General features: G+C 40.9%; 1 protein-coding gene across 1 annotated transcript in view; it reads left to right on the forward strand.

Moving 5' to 3' along the window:
• Positions 1 to 6362: 6362 nt before the first annotated feature.
• Positions 6363 to 21728, forward strand: part of LOC101174727 (protein tweety homolog 3) — a 31938-nt gene continuing 16572 nt past the window's right edge. The window contains exons 1-3 of the mRNA XM_004066078.4: positions 6363 to 6896; positions 8072 to 8263; positions 18569 to 18765. Of these exons, the coding sequence (XP_004066126.2) occupies positions 8138 to 8263; positions 18569 to 18765 (323 nt within the window). The 5' untranslated portion in view covers positions 6363 to 6896; positions 8072 to 8137. The remainder of the gene's footprint in view (positions 6897 to 8071; positions 8264 to 18568; positions 18766 to 21728) is intronic.

The following is a 21728-nucleotide window of genomic DNA, read 5'->3' on the forward strand; positions in this document are numbered from 1 at the left end:
ACTTTTTCCTGCAAGGTGTTTCATGGTGATGAAGTCGTGTTCGAGGGCTTGACTCGGCGTGATTCTGCGTTGAGGATTGACTTCCAGAATGCGCTTGAGAAGGTCAATGAATGCTTTGTGGTCGTCATCATCGTGCATTTCGTACATATTCCGATGTTGATCAGTCATAGCATCAAAATCTATCACATGATTCATGCATCTCACTCTATTGCCAGTTATTTCGGTGTATTCTTCTGGTGTGCATAGTCTCAAGTCACCGTTGTCCCTAGTGAAAAAGGTATCTTTGTAGTTTGCCCTATCGAGAACGTCAGCTTCTGGTAAACCAAATATCTGCACCATAGCATGTATCGTTTCGTATTCGGTACTTGATGGAAAGAGATAATATCCACAGTAAACACAGGCCAACACCATGCCAAGTGCCCACATGTCAACGCTTTCATCTAAAGGGAGACCCAGGATAACTTCAGGAGCTCTGAATTGAGTTACTTGCATTTTGGTTCCGGTTGATAGTTTATTTGTCTCTACAGCCAGACCAAAGTCTATGAGTTTTACTTTCATGACATCTATATCTGCAAACATAATGTTGTCTAATTTTATGTCGCAGTGTGCCACACCTATACTTTTGAGCGCTTTGAGAGCCTTGAGCAACTGCTGAGCAATGACTCTGATATAACACAAAGGGACCAGCTGCTGCTCATTCATCAAGGAATCATGAAAATTAACCTCCAAGAGCTCATACACTATGCAAGTCATATTTCTATATGTGAAGCATTCGTACATCTTAATCAAGTGGTTCTCATCAGGGTCCAGGTCTTGGATCAGTTTCATGGTTTCGAACTCTTTCTGTCCTTCTCTGGATATCTTCATGATTTTAACAGCGTAATATTCCAGACTCCACAATTTACTACATTTAGCCACGTTTCCAAAACCTCCTTCTCCCAGGAATTCCTGAACTATATAGACCCCCTTACTTCCAACCAACTCCCTGCCTACCCTCAGCTCAAAGGCTTCAGTTTGTCTATTTCCGTTTCTAGACATTTTTTCTTTCAGTCTGTTCTTCTTCAGATCTGTCTGTCAGTTTTAAAGATTTAATCTTAGAACACAGTTAATCAAAAGTTTTCGACTCTCTATCTTGAACTTTGAGATGTTTCTCCTGGGAAACTTAAGGTATATTTAAAGCTTCACTGCTTGATTGTCATGACGTAAAATGACATCATAACAAGTGTCTAGCTTTATCCAGTGACGTAAAATGACATCATAACATGTGTCTAGCTTTATCCAGTGACGTAAAATGACATCATAACATGTAATGCAGATTGTTGTCATTACAGATCATGGAAGGGTGACGTCATTACCGGACAGTTCCGTCACTCATAGAATCACCGCAGTCACGTGGGTAGTGTGCGCGCGCATCAGTCATGCCTGAGTCATGTATGATGAATGAAATGGAGCTCGCTGACGTGCACGTGACTCTCCAAATTCAAACTGTTTCCGACATTTCGACCTGATCAAGTCTGACATGAGCACGCAGGAGGAGCGCACAACCAGAGCTGGTGGTCCAAAACAGGTCAGGAGGAAGTTCAGAGCCAGAATTCCTGAACCTGCTCTCAAGAACGAACCGAACCTTTTGAGTCTCTCGCTTGGCTGGGAACTGTTCTCTTTCTTTGTCTTTTTTCCTCCCTCCCCTACGGTGGCCCTGAAGTGCAAAGCATTCAACAAATCACTCGATACAAAAACATTTTTAAGATCACAACAACAATTAAAAAAAAAAAAAAAATTTAAAAAGCAGCATTACATTTTAGAAAACAAAACAAAATTTCAGAAACCAAAACTTGAAAAACAAAAATGACAAAAAAAAAAACCATTTCAGAAAACAAAATTAATTTCCAGGAAAAAAAAAAATATTAAAAAATGAAAACATTTCAGAAAAAAAAAAATCCAGAAAAAAAATTAAATATTAAAAAATGAAAAACATTTCAGAAAAAAAAAAATCCAGAAAAAAAATGAAATATTAAAAAATGAAAAACATTTCAGAAAAAAAAATTCCAGAAAAAAAATGAAATATTAAAAAATGAAAAACATTTCAGAAAAAAAATGAAATATTAAAAAATGAAAAACATTTCAGAAAAAATTTTTTCCAGAAAACAAAACGAAATCTTCAAAAATGAAAAACATTTCCAAACCGGAAGAGGCAGGTACTATGGGACAACGCTGATTGGATGATGATTTTTGTCAATCATTTGAACTGAAAAGTATTTTAAATGAAGCGATGACGGATTTTATCGTCCAAACAACAATGTACTATAATAATCCACGTATTTCCCATTTATATATCAAATAAAAAATGCAGCAAACTGTTAATGAACTTTAAAATTATTTTTTTAACATTTCGCCTGACACACGGTCACCCGGAAGTAGTTTGTGAGCACTTTTACTTTGAACGCTGTGCGCTAATGTCTACGGCTGCGAGGTTCACGCTGTCAATCATCTTTAGGTAAGAATCAATTCTGTGATCTTTTCTTTTGTCAGTCACATGTCTCTAAGGATGTTAATTTTAGGATGTTAAAGTGCTGCTTTGAAAAGATAATTTATTTTTATCTTGCGCATGCGCAAAAGGAACCCGATGGAGACGAACCGTCTTCACATGATAGCCGTTCCCGTTTTCGGTGACAACATGAGAGAAAAAGCTCCGAGCCAGCCTGATTCTGTGATTTATACAGTAATTACAGTAATTATATGGCATCAGTGTTGCTAAAAATCGACTTTAAGACTGAAATCAGTAAACAAGTTCTTATGGGAAATAATATTTAAGTGCATTGTATATTTTTGACCCATGCATATACATATACACATATACTGAAACTTAAAAATGAACTTTAAAAGTTTATAAAATACTTAATTGAATTAACATGTGATATTTCTGCAGGTGAAGTTACTCAAAGCGAAGTTCCAGAAAGGTTTGTGCTGCAGAAGAACAGATGGCAGCTCTACATGGGAATACAAAAAGACTAAAGTCATTCATATCATTGTGCAGTGTACAGGCAAGTCACCATGATTTATGTGAAATGTAATCAATAAATATTATTTAACCTTAATATCTAATTTTTTTTTTTAAATTGCAGGTCCTTTAAAAAAACGTCTTTAACCTGCTGCATAAGCCTGATTAGTTGTAAATGATGCAGTGGGGAGTGAAAGACGAAGCACAATTCCTGGCTTTAGCGTCGGGCTGATGATCTGGAAATCACATCTGAGGAATCGCATCAAACACTTGTACAACTCCAAACAACTTAATGTTCCTTTAAGCAAAACTCCAGTTTAAAATGTTCATATTAGGCTTGCTTCATTTAGGAGTTTTTCCATGTTTACCATTTTAGGTTTTAAAGCTTTATTAACAAAGTTGATGTTTGATTTTCAAAGCTGTTGTTTAGAAATGTTTTTTTGTCAATGAAAAAACTGAATGCTGATGTGAGGATTGTAATAATGGATATGAAAATAAACAAATTTGTTTCATAGCAATGCAGTATATTTATTGAAAACTTAACATGAATACGTTATTCAGTAACAGAAACAAAGAAACAGTTGTGGATTTTCCTTTAAGGGCTTCTTCATGCAGTCAATCAAATGTTGCGCTTACAATCAGCATTTACTCAGCGTACCTGTCAGTCACATTTATTAGAGGAAAAAATGCATCTGGGAAAGTCTGTTGGTGCTTAACAACTATATCAAAAAGAGTCATGTCAGGGAAGTTTTGTCCACATTGCTGCTCAGCATCACATCCAGAGGAAGATGCACAGGTAAGGGACCCCAGTTCCTGCTCGTACATGCTTGCAGCTTCCTCTGCACTGGACTCCAGCTCCATTGAAATCCCTGACAGAGATAAATTAATAAATTAAAAATCCCTGACAGAAAAACATCAGCTGCCGTTCATCTTTCATTCAGGAAAAAGTTGAGTTCATCAAAATGAGGAGAAAATGGGTTAAACCAGAAATTCATTAGGGAGGGGTCAAAACACCAAACTCAGAATAAAATACATTATTTCAGTCTTATAAAAAATACATTCTAAAACAATTTGGTATTCCTCCTCTGCCTGAAAGACTAAAACGTTTTTTTTAAAGATTTATTTTACACTACAGACTTTTCACCTTTAGTTACACACCTGGACGTGTCTGATGATGTGCACATCCAGTCATTTACTGTCATGTTTCTGTGCACTGACACACTCTAAAGTCACAGATCTTAATAGTGTGAATAAGAAGCATTCATAAATGTTATTCTGAGACACAAACTGCTGCAGTTTACCTGACAGCTTAGCTGATTATGCGGCTGGTACACCTGTCTGAGAATCCTGCCCACGTGACCCCCCCCTCTCCAGCTGATGAGGTAACCTGTCATTAACGTATGACTGAAGGATCTTGGATCTGTCTGTAAACACCCACCTAGAAATCACGTTTAACGCTACATTTATTAGATCAAACAAATGTGCCTCCATACCTTATCTGTGGATGGCGGGACTGCATTTCCTGATGTGCGCCGTCTTAACACCCGTTTCTTCGCAGCTGCTGCTTCAGACAGAATCCTCTCACGACATTTTGAAACATTTGTAAACCTGGTTGGTGTTGATATTTCTGCGTGCGTTCTGTCATCACATCCGCTAAATATTCAAAGATTAACGTTTATGTTAACGTTTTACCGTCCCGTTCTTTGTTTACCTGCAGAACGGACGTCATCCACACAAACTACTTCCGGGTGACCGTTCTGCTTCAGACGAAATATTCAAAAAATAATTTAAACCTTCATTAACAGTTTGCTGCATTTTTGATTTAATATGTAAATGGGAAATACGGGAATTATCATGGTACATTGTTGTTTGGACGATAAAACCCGTCGTCGCTTCATTTAAAATACTTTTCAGTTCAAATGATTGACAAACATCATCATCCAATCAGCGTTGTCCCATAGTACCTGCTTCTTCCGGTTTGGAAATGTTTTTCATTTTTGAAGATTTCGTTTTGTTTTCTGGAAATTCATTCTGTGTTCTGAAATGTTTTTCATTTTTTAATATTTCATTTTGTTTTTCTGAAATGTTTTCATTTTTTTTATTTCATTTTGTTTTCTGGAAATTAATTTTTTTTCTGAAATGTTTTCATTTTGTAAAATTTCTTTTTTTTCCTGGAAATTAATTTTGTTTTCTGAAATCTTTTTTTCTTTTTTTTCTTTTTTATGTTTTGGTTTCTGAAATTTTGTTTTGTTTTCTAAAATGTAATACGCTTTTTAAATTGTTGCTGTGATCTTAAAAATGTTTTTGTATCGAGTGATTTGTTGAATGCTTTGCACTTCAGGGCCACCGTACTCCCCTGAGCTTCACACGTTCACAGAAATCCTCAAACCAGCTCATCCTACTTAATTTAGATGCAAACATCACAGAGGTTGTGCACACGCCTTTCACGCGAGGACCTCAGTGAAAACAGAAAAGAGGCGTGTCTCAGACTCGCAGCACGTGCGCTTTCAGTGCCCGTTCTGAAGACAGGAATTTTTGAGTTTTGCTGTTTTGTTGAAATTCTCCTGGTATTCAAATGTTTCACCAGAAGTTTTGCGTACAGCTCAGAGTAGCTTGATTTGTGTTGTCTATCAATGATGGGTTTGTTGGTTACAGTTAAAGTGGATCACATGTATCGAGGTTTTTTGGTCCAATCTGAGAGAATGAGAATCTTCTTCATCAGGGGTTTAATACTAAAAGATGCATTTGGTCCAGTTCCTTACTGACCACGGAGCCACACTTCAAAAGAAAAACCTTCAATATATATATTTTGTAAACACTAAGCCATTCTTTTACAGAACTTAGCTTTTCAATATTTAAAATAATTTATTAAAGTACAGTTTTGTAATTTTCTTTAACTATTTTAACTTGAACTTCTGAGAACAGCACAGACAAGTTTCTTTCAAAATAAAATTATCAATGTCAAAGAAGACCCTCCTCCTGCTGCAGTAAATTTAGCTTAATGTGGAATTTTCTATCATAATGACTCTAGTGCACCATCGTTTGATCTCCTTTTACTATCAAATATGACAACATTGGAGTAAAACCCATTTTTTATGTATACATGTCAAGGCAATTATTTACTTTAACTAGATTTTTACAGTAGATTTTTCAAAAGCTACAAACTCATTATTTTTATTAAAATTATTACTATTTTGTCTTCAAAATCTAGAGAGTCACAATGGAGGGATAAAGCAGCCTTATGTGACTCGAGAGCCTTTAGGGTGCTGTGCAGACCACTGCTGTCATCAGCTCTCTGCGGCTCGTGCATGCACGGCGCACTGGCATCTTTTGAACGCCAGGGGGAGACCTTTTTGCGCAGTTTCCCTCCTCCCCATCGCTCAGGCTCACGAAGCCGGAGATGCCGCAAAGCCCCGTCCTCCAGGGCTTTTTAAACACCCCCTTCGCTTCACGCTCCAACAATGGCGTGTAATTGAAGAGCCACCGCGCTAAATGCGCTCAGGCGACGGCTACCGTGGGAAGAAGCCCAGAGTACCCCAGAGAGGAGGTGGGGGAGGAGGAGAACGGCGGACCGCTCAGTCCGAGACCATTTATCGAGCACTGGTTGACTGGCCGGCTGGCTGGCTGGGTCAGAGAGTTTAACCCCTGAGCTGCCGTCGAGGAGGGCAGTCGGGAGTGTCGAGGCGGCTCGGTGAGGAGCCAGCGGGATGGTCCTCCGTCATTCCAGCGAGCCTCTCGCCGCTCGTAGCGCAGTGCAGCCGCGTTGATGCAGCGGCGACCGGCGGTCGCTTCCAAGCCAATCTGCGGATCCGGGGGGACAAAAGGCGAAACCCAAACTGCTGCTGCCGCCGCTGCGGAACACCGAGGAGACGCGGAGCGACAGTCTGGGCTTCACTAAGTAGGTTCCCTTTCTGTTTGACACCATTCGGCACAATAATAAAACCCGTTCCTTTTGTTTTTTATCTCGCGGACTGCGGCTGTTTCACTAACAAAGCAGGATAAAAAAAGCAGCTAATCCGGGTGTTTTTGCGAACATTGCGCTCTTTTCTCCTTCATGCACATTTAAAGCGGCTGAGCTGACCTACATGTGTTGCTACAGTCAATTCAAAGACGCGGCCGTGGCGATGCGTGGGGCTGAATATCACGCATTTGAAGACATTTCCACCACGCAGCCTGTGTTTTGCAGCATGGGCGTGAGTTGGTGCGTGGCTGGAGGCTAAACATCATGATCACTCAGAGCTTTATTATCATCATTTTATATACTCATGTCTCCATAGCGAACATAAGATTTATTCCACAGAGAAAAAAAGATAACATTACATCACTCTACCCCCCCCCCCCCACAGTGAAAAAATGGAATCAATTGAGCAAATATTCTGTATTAAAATCATCAATTTCTGCAATATTTGCTGTTTTTAATTTAGAAATCTGCTTTTATTTGCTGTTTTGTCGATGGATTTTTACCAAAAATTAAAGTGATTGGTTAAAATTGATTTTGCATGATGAACAAATATTTTATTTGCAGTTTATTGCCACGTGTGGCCATTTTCACATGTGACTAAAGACTTACTAAACATGTAAAGATGAGCTTTAGAATTCTATCAGTCCTTGGTAATATTCTATAGCTTTAGGCTGAGAATCAGCAGTGATCTGCTTTGATTCATGTCTGAGATTTGGGCTAAAATGAAAAAAAGATGAGCTTTTCTGTTATTATCTGCAGCAAGGAGATCAATTACAAGTTCAACCAATCAATCAATCAATCAATCAATCAATCAATCAATCAATCAATCAATCAAGCAAGCAAGCAAGCAAGCAATCTAGCAAGCAATCGATCAATCGATATCCATCCATCCATCCATCCATCCATCCATCTGTTCATCCATCCATCCATCCATCCATCCATCCATCCATCTGTTCATCCATCCATCCATCCATCCATCCATCCATCCATCCAGCCAGCCAGCCAGCCAGCCAGCCAGCCAGCCAGCCAGCCAGCCAGCCAGCCAGCCAGCCAGCCAGCCAGCCAGCCATCCATCTCTTGCTGGTCTGTGACGCTTTCCTTGTGTCTTTCAGGGCATTTCTGTTTGGACTCCGGTCGTTCAACAAAGGGACAGTCAAGAGCTGCAAAGCTGCATCGGGATGGCGGCCGTAGTGAACTACTCTCCGCCTTGGTGGGTGAATCTGCTTCACCGGTTGCCCCACTTCAACATAGAATTTCAAACCGTGAGCAGTGACTTCAGACCAGAGGACTCGGAGTACCAGAAGGTAAGAAAAGGAGCCAGCAAATAATGATCACCCACTATTCATCATCTCCTTTTGCGATGCATTGCCACTAAGCAGACCCATTTCCTGCCTTCCGAACTCTGTAATTTCCCAGCAGATTGGCTAAGTGGTGGTTGAGGCTGGTCCCCAAACCCCTCCCTTAGAGAAGTGAGCTTTCTCAGATCAGTTTTCAGTTCTCTTCATGTTCTCAAAACCTATGAAAGACTCGTGTAGAACCTGCTCTTTTGCACTTTTAATTCCAGTGTTCAGTAGAACTTCATTTGACAGTGACGGTGTTCAATTAATGCTGCCTTTACTATTACATCAGATAGTAAGTGTTAGTGACATTAGATCCATTTAGTAAAAAGATCAAATTTAAGGTGTTTTAAGGCATTTTTTTGTATTTAACTTTGATTGAGGATTACTCATTGGTGTCTCAGCGACACTTTGGTCTCACAGCGAGGAGGCCCTGGTTCAAATCCGGCTGGATCTTTTCTGTTTGGAGTTTGCATGTTCTCCTCATGCTTGTGTGGGTTTTCAGCATTCACTTTGGCTTCCTCCCACAGTCCCAAAACATGATTTAAATTGTCCTTAGGTGTGATTGTGTGTGTGTGTGTGTGTGTGTGTGACCCTGCAATCAAATGGTGAACCATCCAGGGTGTACTCTGACTTTGCCCAACTGTGGCTGGGATAGGCTCCAGCAACGCTGGAACTCTGGAAAGGATAAAGCTGGTGTAGATAGTGTTTGAATGGATGGGCTGAACTTATATCAGCTAAAGGGACTATTTCTAGGGTACCAAGAAGAGCATAACATATAAGTAACGTTTTTGCCCTGACTTTAAATTATAACAAAAAAACGTCAAAATATTGTCTCCATACAAAAATAACGCATTTCTTTACAAATGAATAAATACACAACAATAACTTAAAAGGTCAAGCAAAAAGGCTTCAGGGTGAACCAAGGCCAAAAATAACAAACAAAACCCCACCTAACTCAAATCTGAACTCTTTCCTGGTGAAGAAAAAAAGATGTACAAATAAACTCACAATTCTTTAGACATCAGACTTAAAAAAACAAACATAAGTTAATAGAAACAGCTGGTTCTAAATTGATTATGAGTCACGAACCTGTGTTGCTAATTTTGTCCAGAACATTACTGCGCAGAGCAAAAAACACGACACCTCCACTGCTCCATGTACTAATAAAGCAGTGTGGCGTCTTCATTTCAGGAGTTCTGCAGGTCCACAGTAACCACGAATGGTTATGTGAGACTCATGCACCCTCCTACATTGTTATTCCATTTTATCATTCAGTTCTTTTATCATCATGCGAGCTAAACATGTTGGAGTAAATCGTCAGGTTTGGCAAATGGAGGCAACTTTGATTTTTAGGAGAGAAGGGGATCCTTTATATGTTTTTGAGTCCCACAAAGTTGAAGTCACTACTGCCCTTAAAATGGGCAAACGTGTACGGGGCCCACTGGTGGCTAGGGGTGTGTATTGGCAAGAATGTGGCGATACAATACAAAACATATCACGATACATCCCAACACTGTACCGGAACAATGGTATAATGAGGACAAACTTAGTAGTGCATGTCTCATAACAACAAAAACTGCGAGGCTGATTGAACATTTAGCATTTAGCATAAGCTGGTTCCCGCAGGATCCTTTGTTGGTTTTGGTGCGATGTAGAGCTGCTAAAAGAGGCTCAGTGGTTTCTGCTGCCAATTTGCAGTCAAGGGTAAAAGTGGAAAACAAGAGTCAGATGCTGAAGGATGCATCAAGTAAATATCATCTTGACAGCATGTGATATCGATACGAGTTTTGCCAGATGAAATATTGCCATATATTGATTTTTGCTTACATCCCTACTGATGGCCCACATGAAATATCAAGGTATAAGCTTGTAGAGCACAAATGTTGGTGCACATTTTAATTCTACGGGCATGCTGTGGGGGACAGATGTCAGCAACCACTAAAAACCACATGTAAGGGTAAGTAAGGGTGACGCAGGTGAGACGCAGTCACACCATTCAGATTTTTCATTTCTTCAGACCCGCCCCCAAAACCTGCACACTGTGAAAAGAGCCTGTTAGTGCTGTTCAGGTGATAAGTGAACAGCCTGACTGTTATAAGTAGCTGTGGTTACATGGATCAGAACAAAACGCCTGTTCAGAACAAAAATGTGTCATATAAACATGCCGTTCGGAAATACCCTCATTTGGATCAAGATCTCTTTCCGATCGAGATCGGTGGGTTATACCGACCATTGATCCGATTGTGGTGCATATGAACAGTTTATTAGGATTATGGGCTACTACTGCGCTGGCTTTGCGTCATGCATAGACGGTGTAGCGCTCCAGAGAAGGCTTTGGAGCGCCTGCTCCACCCGTGCAAAGTATGTCTCTGAGCAGAGCAGCTGGACTTGTAGCTTTGTGTGTATGTGAGTAAGGAGCCAGCATACGCACCTTACTAATGACTAGAGAGTGGTGTAAGGCTAAAAGAAAGTCATCACCTTGGTTAATGGAATGTAAAGGAATGTGGCTGAATTGTGCATGGGTCTGTAATCTGCATGCAACAGCTGAGACCTGGAGAATCCACATTGTCCTAAACAATGAGATTAGCCAGCCAATCAGGTCTGTAGAGCTTAATGTGGAAAGCTAAACTGAGTTAGTCCTCCTCATATGATCCAATCTCAAGGTCTGCAGTCCTTCACAAAATACCTTTATAGATCTGTGTGTTGTTGGGTAGGAACATGAGATTCTAGTATCTTGTACATGTCCTGGATGTGCTGAAACCTCCCTAAACATGGTTGGAGAATGGGGAAATCTTGTATCTGACTGGGATTAATTTGACTTTCCCTACTGTTGAGTTTGATATGAATTCTTGGTTTTATTGCATCCCAGCTGCTCATTTGCAGCAGAATTTCTGGCGTAATCTGCTGTTCTGATCCGTTGCCGTCTTGTTCACTGGCCGTGTCTTTGACTAATGTTACAGCCTCCTGTCAGACAGGGCTCATGGTCACCTCTCTACAGACAGCCACAAGGGTTCACCATCAAGCTCCAGATAAAAGCCTTGTAGCCTGAAGATTCCTGTGAGCGCCACGTCTTCTTACTTCTGCACAAACACCTCCCCCGCTTTGTGTTGTCAGGTCACATGGGGTTCTGCTTCTTAATATTTGCACTCTTCGGTGACATTAATCAAACGTATCCAAGGACTTCATGTAGAGCTACATAACATGTAAAGATATATGAAAGACTTGTTGCATAATTGCAGTCCGGCGCAGACCGCAGTTAATAATTTTTCCTCCAGGATCAAATTTTAAAGGTTTGGTACATCTGCCTTTACCAAATCTGAGTCCCTGATTGGTCAAATTTATACCCGGTTAACTTTCAACGCGCTTTCAATGTACAAGCATTTTTTACGTAGAGGCAGAAAACAGACGTAGAATATGATGTAGCGATGTATGACCACGAGGTGTTTAAACACAGACGCCTGAAATGTGCATGTACGCGCGATGACAAAGACTTTTCATTGGAAGTAGCTTGAACGTGTGTTGCCGAGGGCGATGTGAACTTAGCTTGATGCTGATGTCTGTTTTTGTGAGTGTGTGACGTCTGCATCCTCGGAATTTTGGGGGATTAAAAATTGGAGCAGTCCTTAAACCTTACAAGCTTGAATGATTTAAGAGGGTAAAACTCATTTGGGCTTTGGTTGAACGAGTTAACAGGGCAGCACGGTTAGTGAGGCTTCATGCTACCCAAAGTCTTTCTCTGCACTTCAGTAGAAGCTTTCAGCGAGGTGACTTCCAGGTCTGGGCTCCAGAAGCTCAGCCTCGGCCACACGGACGAAGCGACAACGCTCAGTTCACAGCCCCTAATTTCATGCGTGGCAGTCGCCCCTCTTTATGGTTCACTGACATGTGCAAAGGGAGGGGAGGGAGGATGTGCAAGTTCAAGAGCCGAGCGTGGGAAGGCACCCGCAACCACAAACGAGGGGGGAAAGACCAGAACTGGAGCCCAGAACAGAGGAGGAGAGAAAAAGAAAAAAAAAAGACTGATGGGTGGTGAAAGGAGAAGAGCTTCGGTGAGCCATGGGAGGTGCTTCTAAATTGCCAAATGGCCACTTCCTGCGAGCCATTCAGCGTTTAACTAAGAGCCTTTGTGCGTGTGTGTTTCTGTTTGCATGCCCACTGGAATGTTAAGAACCCCCTTCTTTCAACTAATTACAGACTGACATATTCTAGCAGATGAGGCCGTTTCTATGTGGCTGAGCGCTTTAGCTCATCTACCTTACCAAGAACATACGTGCTGCACGTATGTCTACCTCTTACAGTATGCTGGCTTCACGTGTCAGCGCTTATTTAGACCTACGTGCTGTTTATCGGGGTGAGGCCGTCAGAATTCCCCAGGGGGGTGCATGGGTGGGGGGTTGTGTGTCTGAGAGGGAATATAGGAGTTCTATTCAGGACAAATCATTAATTCTGGCTGGACTGTAAAGAGGGGAGGGGGGAGAGGAGTTAGATGAAGGGGGTTGCATTTAGCAGAGTGTGTGTGTGGGACGGGGGGGGGGGGGGGGGGGTGGGGGGTGGTGGGTCTGTGGTGAAAGAATGATTTCTTTCTTTCTTCCTCTGACGCCTGTCTTTAGATGGGCTGAGTATATCTGTCGCTGCGGCTTTCATGCGTCCACTCATCCCGCCGGGAGACACATGCGAGCGGGAGCCTGAGTGGGAGCCTGAGTGGGAGCCTGAGTGGGAGCCTGAGCTGGAGCCCTGCGGTGCCCTGTCTGTCACCATAACGCATAAGCTTCACACGTCCGCACAAAAGACAGATTCTTCCTTTTTTTTCTCTCTTTACAACTGGTGTGATTTGGCTTGGGTTGGTTTGTATTCAGCTCTTGACCTCTCAAGACTCTCCTCTTGAACATGCACCAGTTTCTCAAACTTTTCCTTTTGAACAGGGTGGGATTCAGCCAGGACAACAGATGCTGTCTAATTACTGACTGTATTGAGGATTCGAGGTCTTGCTTTTTTTTTTTTTTTTCTTTCTTTCTTGGAAAGTGAAATCGGAGCTCTCATCTGAGGCTCCAGGAGGCATTGGCATATGTGTGCCAGCGCCTTCAGGGGCTTGTTTTAACGCTGGAGTTGCCGAGTCAGCCAGCAGCTACAGTGAAACAGCTGCAGGCACCTTCATTTACACACAGTCTCAGTTGTGGAGAGTGAGTCAGTAATTGTCATTTTGGATATTATAGACTAGTTTGCATTGTGAAAAAATGTTATTGTGTTGAAACAAAACAAGCCTGCCTATAATCTTTTTAATGAAAAGCCAGCCTTACTCTGCTCGCCATCAAAGCGTTTCTCTTAAAGTGTTCCCAGTGGTTTTTTACTGATGCCTTTTTTAGGCTAAACCTGCGTCGTTTCTATGACAAATTCCTGCAGAGCAACTGTAGTTCATTAGAAATTTGGAAAATGAAAGACTTAGAAATGTCATTTTAAGATTAATTTTCTTTAAATATGTTCTCCATCATGAGAAAAAGGCTGCAAGAACATGTTAAAACCACAATTTTCATCGGAGTGGATCTTAAAATCTTTGTAAAATGAAGTGCAGGTCAATCACTGCCTCGGGAAAATAGCTGAGGGTACAGTAGCAGACAAGGCCAGATTACAGAGAGCAGCACAGACAGGGAGAGCAAGGACAACCCACAGAAGTGGAAGTGATTGATCCTGTCAGCTCAAACACCGACAGACACTCAAGGCTGTGCACATACGCACACACACACACACGCTCGAAGGCAGAGCGTGCGTGCGAACGCGAGGCTAAAAAGTGGATCAGTGTGCCTGGGTTTTTAACGATTTAGCCCCTCCTCCATCCTGCCAGCTGATCTCTGGTAGGATGAATGTTCAACCCCGCATACACGCAGAGTGCACACTCTCATGCACGGCCAAGGCTCCTCATGCCTATTAGTAGCTAATTGAGCTGCACTTAATCTGCAGTGATGGAACGTCAGACCAGCAGTTAACCTAAAAGCCATCGAGCTCACCAGGAGCAGACTGTGAGGTAGTAACAAAGAGCTCCTCTGCGGTCTCATTCAAACCTTTAGCAGATGTCAGGAGTTCAGCTTCAACTATCGGGGCATTTCTAATTTAGGAAGATTGATATGTAAATGTAAGCGACTGATTGTAAATTTTAAAGATGTTAAGGACGACTAGACAGAGTTGTGAGAGCCCTGTTACTTCAGATCCACTGAAACGGGCTTGAAGCCCACAGTCCAGCTTCTTCTTTTTCTCTTGCTTGCTCCCTTTAGGGGTCCCCACAGCAGATCCGTCTGCATCCTCCTCACTCACACCAACCACCCTCATATCCTCCTTCACGTTCTCCCTCAACTTTCTTATTACTCTGCCTCTAGGCCTCTTTCCTGGTATCTCCAACTTGAGCATCTTTTTATCAACGCAGCCATTGTCCTTCCTCTTCCTAAGCATCTCAATCTCAATCTTTTATCGCCATGTTCCCCATTTCCAATCCTATCAATCCTTGTATCTCCGAAAAAGAACCTCAACATCTTCATCTCTACTACCTCCAGCTCTGCCTCCTGTCTCTTTCGTAGATCTGCTGTCTCTAAAAACTCTTCTAATGAAACTGAAGTGCACAATGCCCTCTGTCCAGCTTTTTCTATGCAGAAATCCAAGTCTTGTTAGCTGTTTATTACCTGGAAAATGGGTCTTTAACAAATAGAAACCTAGAAAAAGGGAAAAGCAGTTTGAAAAGAAACAGGACAGTTGCTCTAAAAGGTTTAGAAAAACCATCAAACCATCAAACCATCAAACCATCATTTTATTGTGTCATTTTATCTTTATTTTGACCTTTTAGTCTCAAACTTCTTTCTTTACACAACACATAGTAGATTTCAATGTCAAAGTGTTCTAACAACACTTTAGTGGTGCACTGTGTGGGTTTATAAAGGTGCAGTTCTAGTAATAACAGAAGATAATGTTAGAAATTAGGGGTGTGTCTCAGCAAGAGTCTGGTGATACATACATATCGTGATATGCGTCTCATGATACGAGACGTATCAAAATACATCCCAGCACTGTACCGGAACATTTTTTTAATAAGTAAAAACTTAGTAGTAAATGTCTCATAGCAACAAAGACTGTGAGGCTGACTGTACATTTATCATTTAACAAGAGTAGGTTTTCCAGGACCTTGTGGTTTTGGTGTGGTGTAGAGCTGCTCAAAGAGGCTCAGTGGGCTGTGCTGCCAACTAGCGGTCAAGACTTTAAGTGGAAAAAAAAGAGTCAGACGATCAAGGATGCTCATAAATAATACAATAAATATCTTCTTGACAGCATTTTAAATCCATACAAGTATCACCAGAGGAAATATTGCAATGTATAGCTGAATCGATTTTCCCTATACCCCTGTTAGAAACTAGAAATCTTGTTCCGCTCCTCTCACACTCACAACATCTTTAGCTGCCATCTGCTGATCTTTAAGAAACTCTGGAACAATAGTTTTAAGCGTGTTTTAATTGTACCTAGGTTGTTGTTGGTGACACTGGAATCCCAGGGAGTCACAATGTAAATTAATACAAATATCGAAGACCAATAATAAAGTCTGAAATTCAGGAATTATGTCTGTTATTTTATTCTTTACATTTTAAGAAATGAAAATTAGTCAAAGAATTGAAAAAGAGGAAAATACATCCCTTTTATTTTATTACTGGACAGCTTTTTGCTGACTTTTATGTAAAATGCATCTCTTGTGTATCTTTAAACAACAATGTGAGAGTAAAAAGCTTTTGATGGAGCAAGGAAAGGAAAATCAGGGGATTATCAAGTCAGGAAGTCTATAATGGTCATATAGATGGCATCACAGTCCGTTGTTATCCGAGGTCCCCAGCTGTTGCTGCTGTTAAACGAACAGATTAGTTGCCTAACATCTCTGCCAGTTTTAAGTAATATTGCAAATGGGGACTCTAGATTTCCAGGAACCTTGTTTCTCCCTTTTAATGTTTTTGTAAAACACCCAAACTACCTCAAAGATGAGAAAAAAAACATTTCTCTGTGGACATATGATTATTTTTTTTTGAAAAACAATTTAGAGCTTGGAGCTGTTGAAGCAAATGAATTCACCAGCTCCCATCGTGCCTGTTAGTATTTCCCATTAATGGACTATTGTTATAAAAATTGATCATTCTTTTCTACATCTGTTGTGCAAAAAACAATCCCAGCATTTTCCAGCAATGCAAACATAATCATTTTGTAAGCAGTTTTTTATTTCAATTCACTGCTGCATCACAATACAGACGGGTAAAACAGAAGCTTTTATTAGCGGCGACATGCCTGAAACTGTGACAACTCAACGGTTCAAATTGTGGCTTCATTAGTGACAGATTAGTAGCTATGAGGAGGATTCAGACACACTCAAATTTATTTTGCGAATCGTTTTTGAACAATGGCGGTATAAATGTTAATGGAACAAAAAAAGGAGCAAAGCTTTAAATGGAGATCGTATCATGCAGTATGGAGAGTAATGCTCATGATCATTGAAAAGCACATCTAGTCTAAACCTGTAAGGCTGTAAGCCTGTGTGCGCATAACTTCTTCTGCAAGCTTCAGCTTTTGGTTTATGATCACATAAAAAGGTTTGACCACAAGTCAAGTGTCATTACTGAAGTGCTAGAGGTGTGATTGTGTGATAAGTGACTGTGGTTGTGTTGAGTGCCTGCAGACGCTTTCACATTATTGGGACTATTCAGCGGAACGGTTTTGAGCCTGATTCAAGCTCAGACGAGGAAAACAAAGACGTACATGGATCTAGCCGTCTACAAGTGGATGCATCACTATGGAACGGAGCAGGGATTTGTCTCCAATTGCTGCTCCTACAACTACCGTACAAGCTTTTTCCAACTGCTCCTGATTCACAATGATTTGAATAAAGAAATACTCAGAAATATTATTTTAAGCCTCATTTTCTTTATATGTGCCCTCCATCACGAGAAAATGCTACGTGAACATGATCAAAACACCCCAAACACAATTTTCATCGGAGTGGGTTTTTAATGATAGGTGGCAAACTAGTAAGTGATACTGAAACCTTCAGCGTGTGGTGTGTAAAACACTGGTTTTGATACAGGTAATGGGAGTTCTGTCCAGGGAGAACTAAAGGAGCACGGATCGGTATGGATCATCTGGTGTGAACTGGGCCAAGTTCCTGAAATAACTAGATCCAGATTCTTGGTCATAATCTGATTTATTTTGATTTGACACGACAAGAAACGGGATCAAGTAGGCCTGCACAATATACCGCAAATTTATCGTTATCGCGACATCAAGCTGTGCAATATGCATACCGCAAAAGACGGCAAAAATCGCAATAAATGGTTACCTCAAATGTGCAAAAACAAACTCATGGCAGCCTGAAATGGTGAACAAATGAAATTAATCCCTTTATGCATTTAACCAATCGGAAGGACCCGTTTACGTTTTTGATCAATCAAATCAGCCCTTTTATGTTTGATGTTTGCCTCCTATGTCGACAAGGGTCATTTGGAGTATAATTTTTATACTGTTGCAGTGAAATGGAAATTATGTTTTTGGTTGTTTGGCTATTTGTTTATATACCGCAAATTATATCGTTATCGCGATATTAATCACCAATATCGCATATCGCGAGTTTTCCTCATATCGTGCAGCCCTAGGATCAAGTAATGAATCCATATATTTTACGATTTCATCTTTTCAGTAAATGATAATTATTACGTAGGTTTTTTTTTTCAAGCCTTGCCCTAAGGCTATAAAGTGAATAGCTTGACCTCTGTGTCAAAAGAGCTCCTTTTTCCCTCTTCAACACTCTCATACATTCATTCCCCTTGTGTCTGCTCTCACCACCTCCTATACACTTCAAAGCATCTGCAGATTGAGTGATCTGTGTGGTGGGTCTTTCACCCCCTCAGCTCCTCAACAGGAGCACTTCCTCCCTCCATGGAAGTGCTCCTGTTTAATGACGTCCAAAACATGGCCCAATGCAGAGGGAATCTTTCATGCTACACATCAGATCCAGACTGAGCTGCTATTGTTTTCTAAACTCGAAACTCTGTTTTGGCTTCTGCTCATATCAGCTAACTTTGCTTCCTGTAGTCCAAATGTCAAACACAAATTGTCCACTTCCACAAGATAAGAACAACTTTGAAAACAAATAGTACAGTTCTCTGAATGAATCCAGCAATAACTGATGGAAATGTTGAAAAACAACTATTATCCTGATTGTCTAACTACTGTTTTTGTGTCGCTCTCCTCTCTTTCTAGTCTGTCTTGCTCATCGGTGCGGTGGCATTGGTGTGTTTGGGCCTGGACCTCCTCTTCCTCCTCTTCTACTCGTTCTGGCTGTGCTGCAGACGGCGAAAAAGTGACGAGGCCTCGCACTCCCATTCACACTCCCACCAGCCTAGTGCAGACTGCTGCTGCACCGCTTGGTGTGTCATCATCGCCACACTCGTCTGCAGGTGAGAGGTCGCGTGAAATAGACACCTTGAATGTGGATTCTTGTCTGAATGTGTTTAGTCATCGAATTCTTTGTTCAGATCTAATGTGGTTCAGCTTTAGTTTCACACACCTTCATGGGAGTTTGACCCGTACGGGTGATGCCGATTTTTGGGTTGTTCAGGCCCGTAGAAGGTCATAGAGAGGAGCGACTGCGTCTTAAGGGGAGCACAAGTGTTTTGCAGTTTCCTTTAGGCTTAAATTTAATAAAAAATAGAACATGCCATTGTCATGCATGTGGTAAATGTATTGTAAAGTACTTGCAAGGTTAATGAAAGTTACACGCACTTATGAAATACGGGTGGCGCTGTCATACGGTGCCCTTACGCCGCACTCTAGTTGTTAGTAAGGTGGCCGTATTGGCTCCTTACTGACCACCCACAAACACACACAAACTGATGGTGTAATTTCCTCTTTTCTGACTGTCAGGCTGCAAGCACCTAAACAGCACGAGTGGGCTCTTTAAGCAGTCTGCAGGATTTTGGAGGAGGCTTTAAAAGAAAGAAAAACCTGTATGAGGTGCCTAAATGTCACCTGGTTCGCCCTTACCTACCCTTATGTGTTCTATAAGTGTGCACTATCTCCTGCTCCATGCAGCATATCTGTAGGAAAAAAAAATGCGTTCTACGACCTCACCAAGAAGTTACGACCTTGATATTTTCTGAAGCCCCCCCTCCGTGCCCTGTACCCATTTTTTGCCTGCAAGTGGCCTAAATCCACCCTTTAGGGTCGTTTTGACTAAAGCTTTAGTGTGTGTTTATGTGGATGTTTTCCAAAGTAGTAGCCTTTTATTCGTTTGGGTTAAGGCCGACTTTAACCGTCAGCTAATACAGAAATTGCCCTCTAGTGTTTCTAACATCTGAAACCTTTTAGGGATTCTGCTTAAGTTTTGGAGACAGCATCATATGTTTCTTAATGTAGAAATTGACGGTCTATCTTTTCTTCTGTAATTTTGGCATTTTACCTGATTTATTTACCCTTTACTCTTCTTTCTAAGCTAAAGTATCACAGAATGGAAATGGCCTCTGTTGAAGTTATTTGTTAATTTGCTGTTTTCATGTTTATCCTGTTTCAGTAAAGTTGTGTGTATGTGTGTGTGTGTACATCAATGGCCTGATAGAAAGTCATATTTATTTGTATTTATTTCTACACGAGTAGAAATGGGTTTTGTAATAAATAGCCTTCAGAAAACCTGAGAATTTCATTTGATTAGTTTTTGATCCAGGATTTGTTTTCGTCAATAGATTTTCTAGACTCACATTGAAATTTGCAGCCATAAATCCAAATCCTTGACGAATTTTTCCCTAGTTGTTAGCTAAAACTAACATTTGAAAAAAATTTATTGGATAAAGGTACTTTATTCAAAATGTTAAATATGTTTTAATAATATTGTTTTGTATTAAATGTGACTTTTTGAATCACTAATTCAAACAACGGATTGACCATTGCGGTTATGGCTTCATATTTTTGAATAAACTCACTAAAACAGAGAAATGAAATGAGGAAAAAAATAGCCACAAAACAGTTTATTGAGGCTGACTCAGTATTTTCCTCCCTCTTTTCATACCAATGCTTCGTTTATTGTGCTAGGTTTAAGGGTTTTGCTCGTACGTTCAACCAATCGGGTTAGGCTGACATCATGTCGAACAGTCACCATATCACAGATGGTTCCCTTCAGGCTAGGAAAGCTCCCACTAAAGAAGACATTTTAAAAAGCAGCACAATGGACGACAGTTCCTGTGGTGTGAAGCCTAAATAGAATGGAGACTTCCTGCAATGCTTATAAAAACCATAAAAAGATTCCTGTGATCCAAAGTGCCCATTGTTACCTCAACAACTCAAGAGTGCCACAAAGGCTTTGTTTTTCTTAATTGCATGGTACAAAAATGCCAACAAAAGCAGCCCAAACGTTGAACCTGTTCTGTTTTTTCTTTTAATTATTTTCAAAGGACAAAGTAAAGACAAAAAGGGATTCAAATGACTATAATGGTCTTTTTTCTGTTTCAGTATTAAGCTGATATACCTGGAAACCAGGTCTAAACCTAAGCACTGAATGCTATGTGTTGTGTGCAAAATGCAGTGAAGTTTTAGGGCAAACCATACTTTTGTGTTAGGATGTATTGTTGCAAAGCGAGAGCTGCCTGATGAGAATCCTGCGCTGAGTTCCTCACAAAGTGTACGCATTAATTTGAATCGGTCTTATGTGTGTTTGGTGGATCTGGGAGGGGCCCACTGTGTGTGTTTGTGTGACTCACTGCAGGCTGTGTACACTGTGAGGTCCCTCATCCGGGTGACCCGGCAGCAGGTTCGGGGGAGTTTGCCTGAACGTTGTGGTCTTTCTCTGCACACAAAATCTCATCTTCTAATAAACACTAACAGTTGTCTACTTCTGCTGGCGCCGTTTGTCTTCCCTCCTGTTCTTCCATCCCCGTCAGCGCATCACCTTTATTTAATACTTCTCTCCGTTCGGCCTTCTCCCTGGCCTAGAAAGGTTGCTATGGAGACAGAAGCAGATTTGACGCAGGGATATGGAATGAATTATACAGCCAGCGAAGCTGTCTGCAACTGTGCAGAATTCTTCTCTTTTTTAAAGGTTTTTCTTGCTTCATTATGAACTTGAACCGTTTCACATGAATGTGATGGATGCATGCTTCTGGGTGTATTCTTTGTGCAGCCATGTGTGCACGTTTGCAGGTGATCCTTTGTTATTTGGGCATGACGTCATGTCCTTTTTTGGGCTCTGCACCAACAACATGTGGAGCTTCTCCTGTGGACATGTGTGACGCCTTTTGACAATGGATATTGAATTTTCTTTGAGGTTTGCTCTGATTATTAAACAATCTGTTTATTCAATATATTTTTGTATTTTTATATAAACACTGCTCCTCCTGTGTCAATAGAATAGTACTAGTAACGTTTTTTGTCA

Source organism: Oryzias latipes, chromosome 1 (assembly GCF_002234675.1).
Source record: "Oryzias latipes chromosome 1, ASM223467v1".
Taxonomy (NCBI): Eukaryota; Metazoa; Chordata; class Actinopteri; order Beloniformes; family Adrianichthyidae; genus Oryzias; species Oryzias latipes.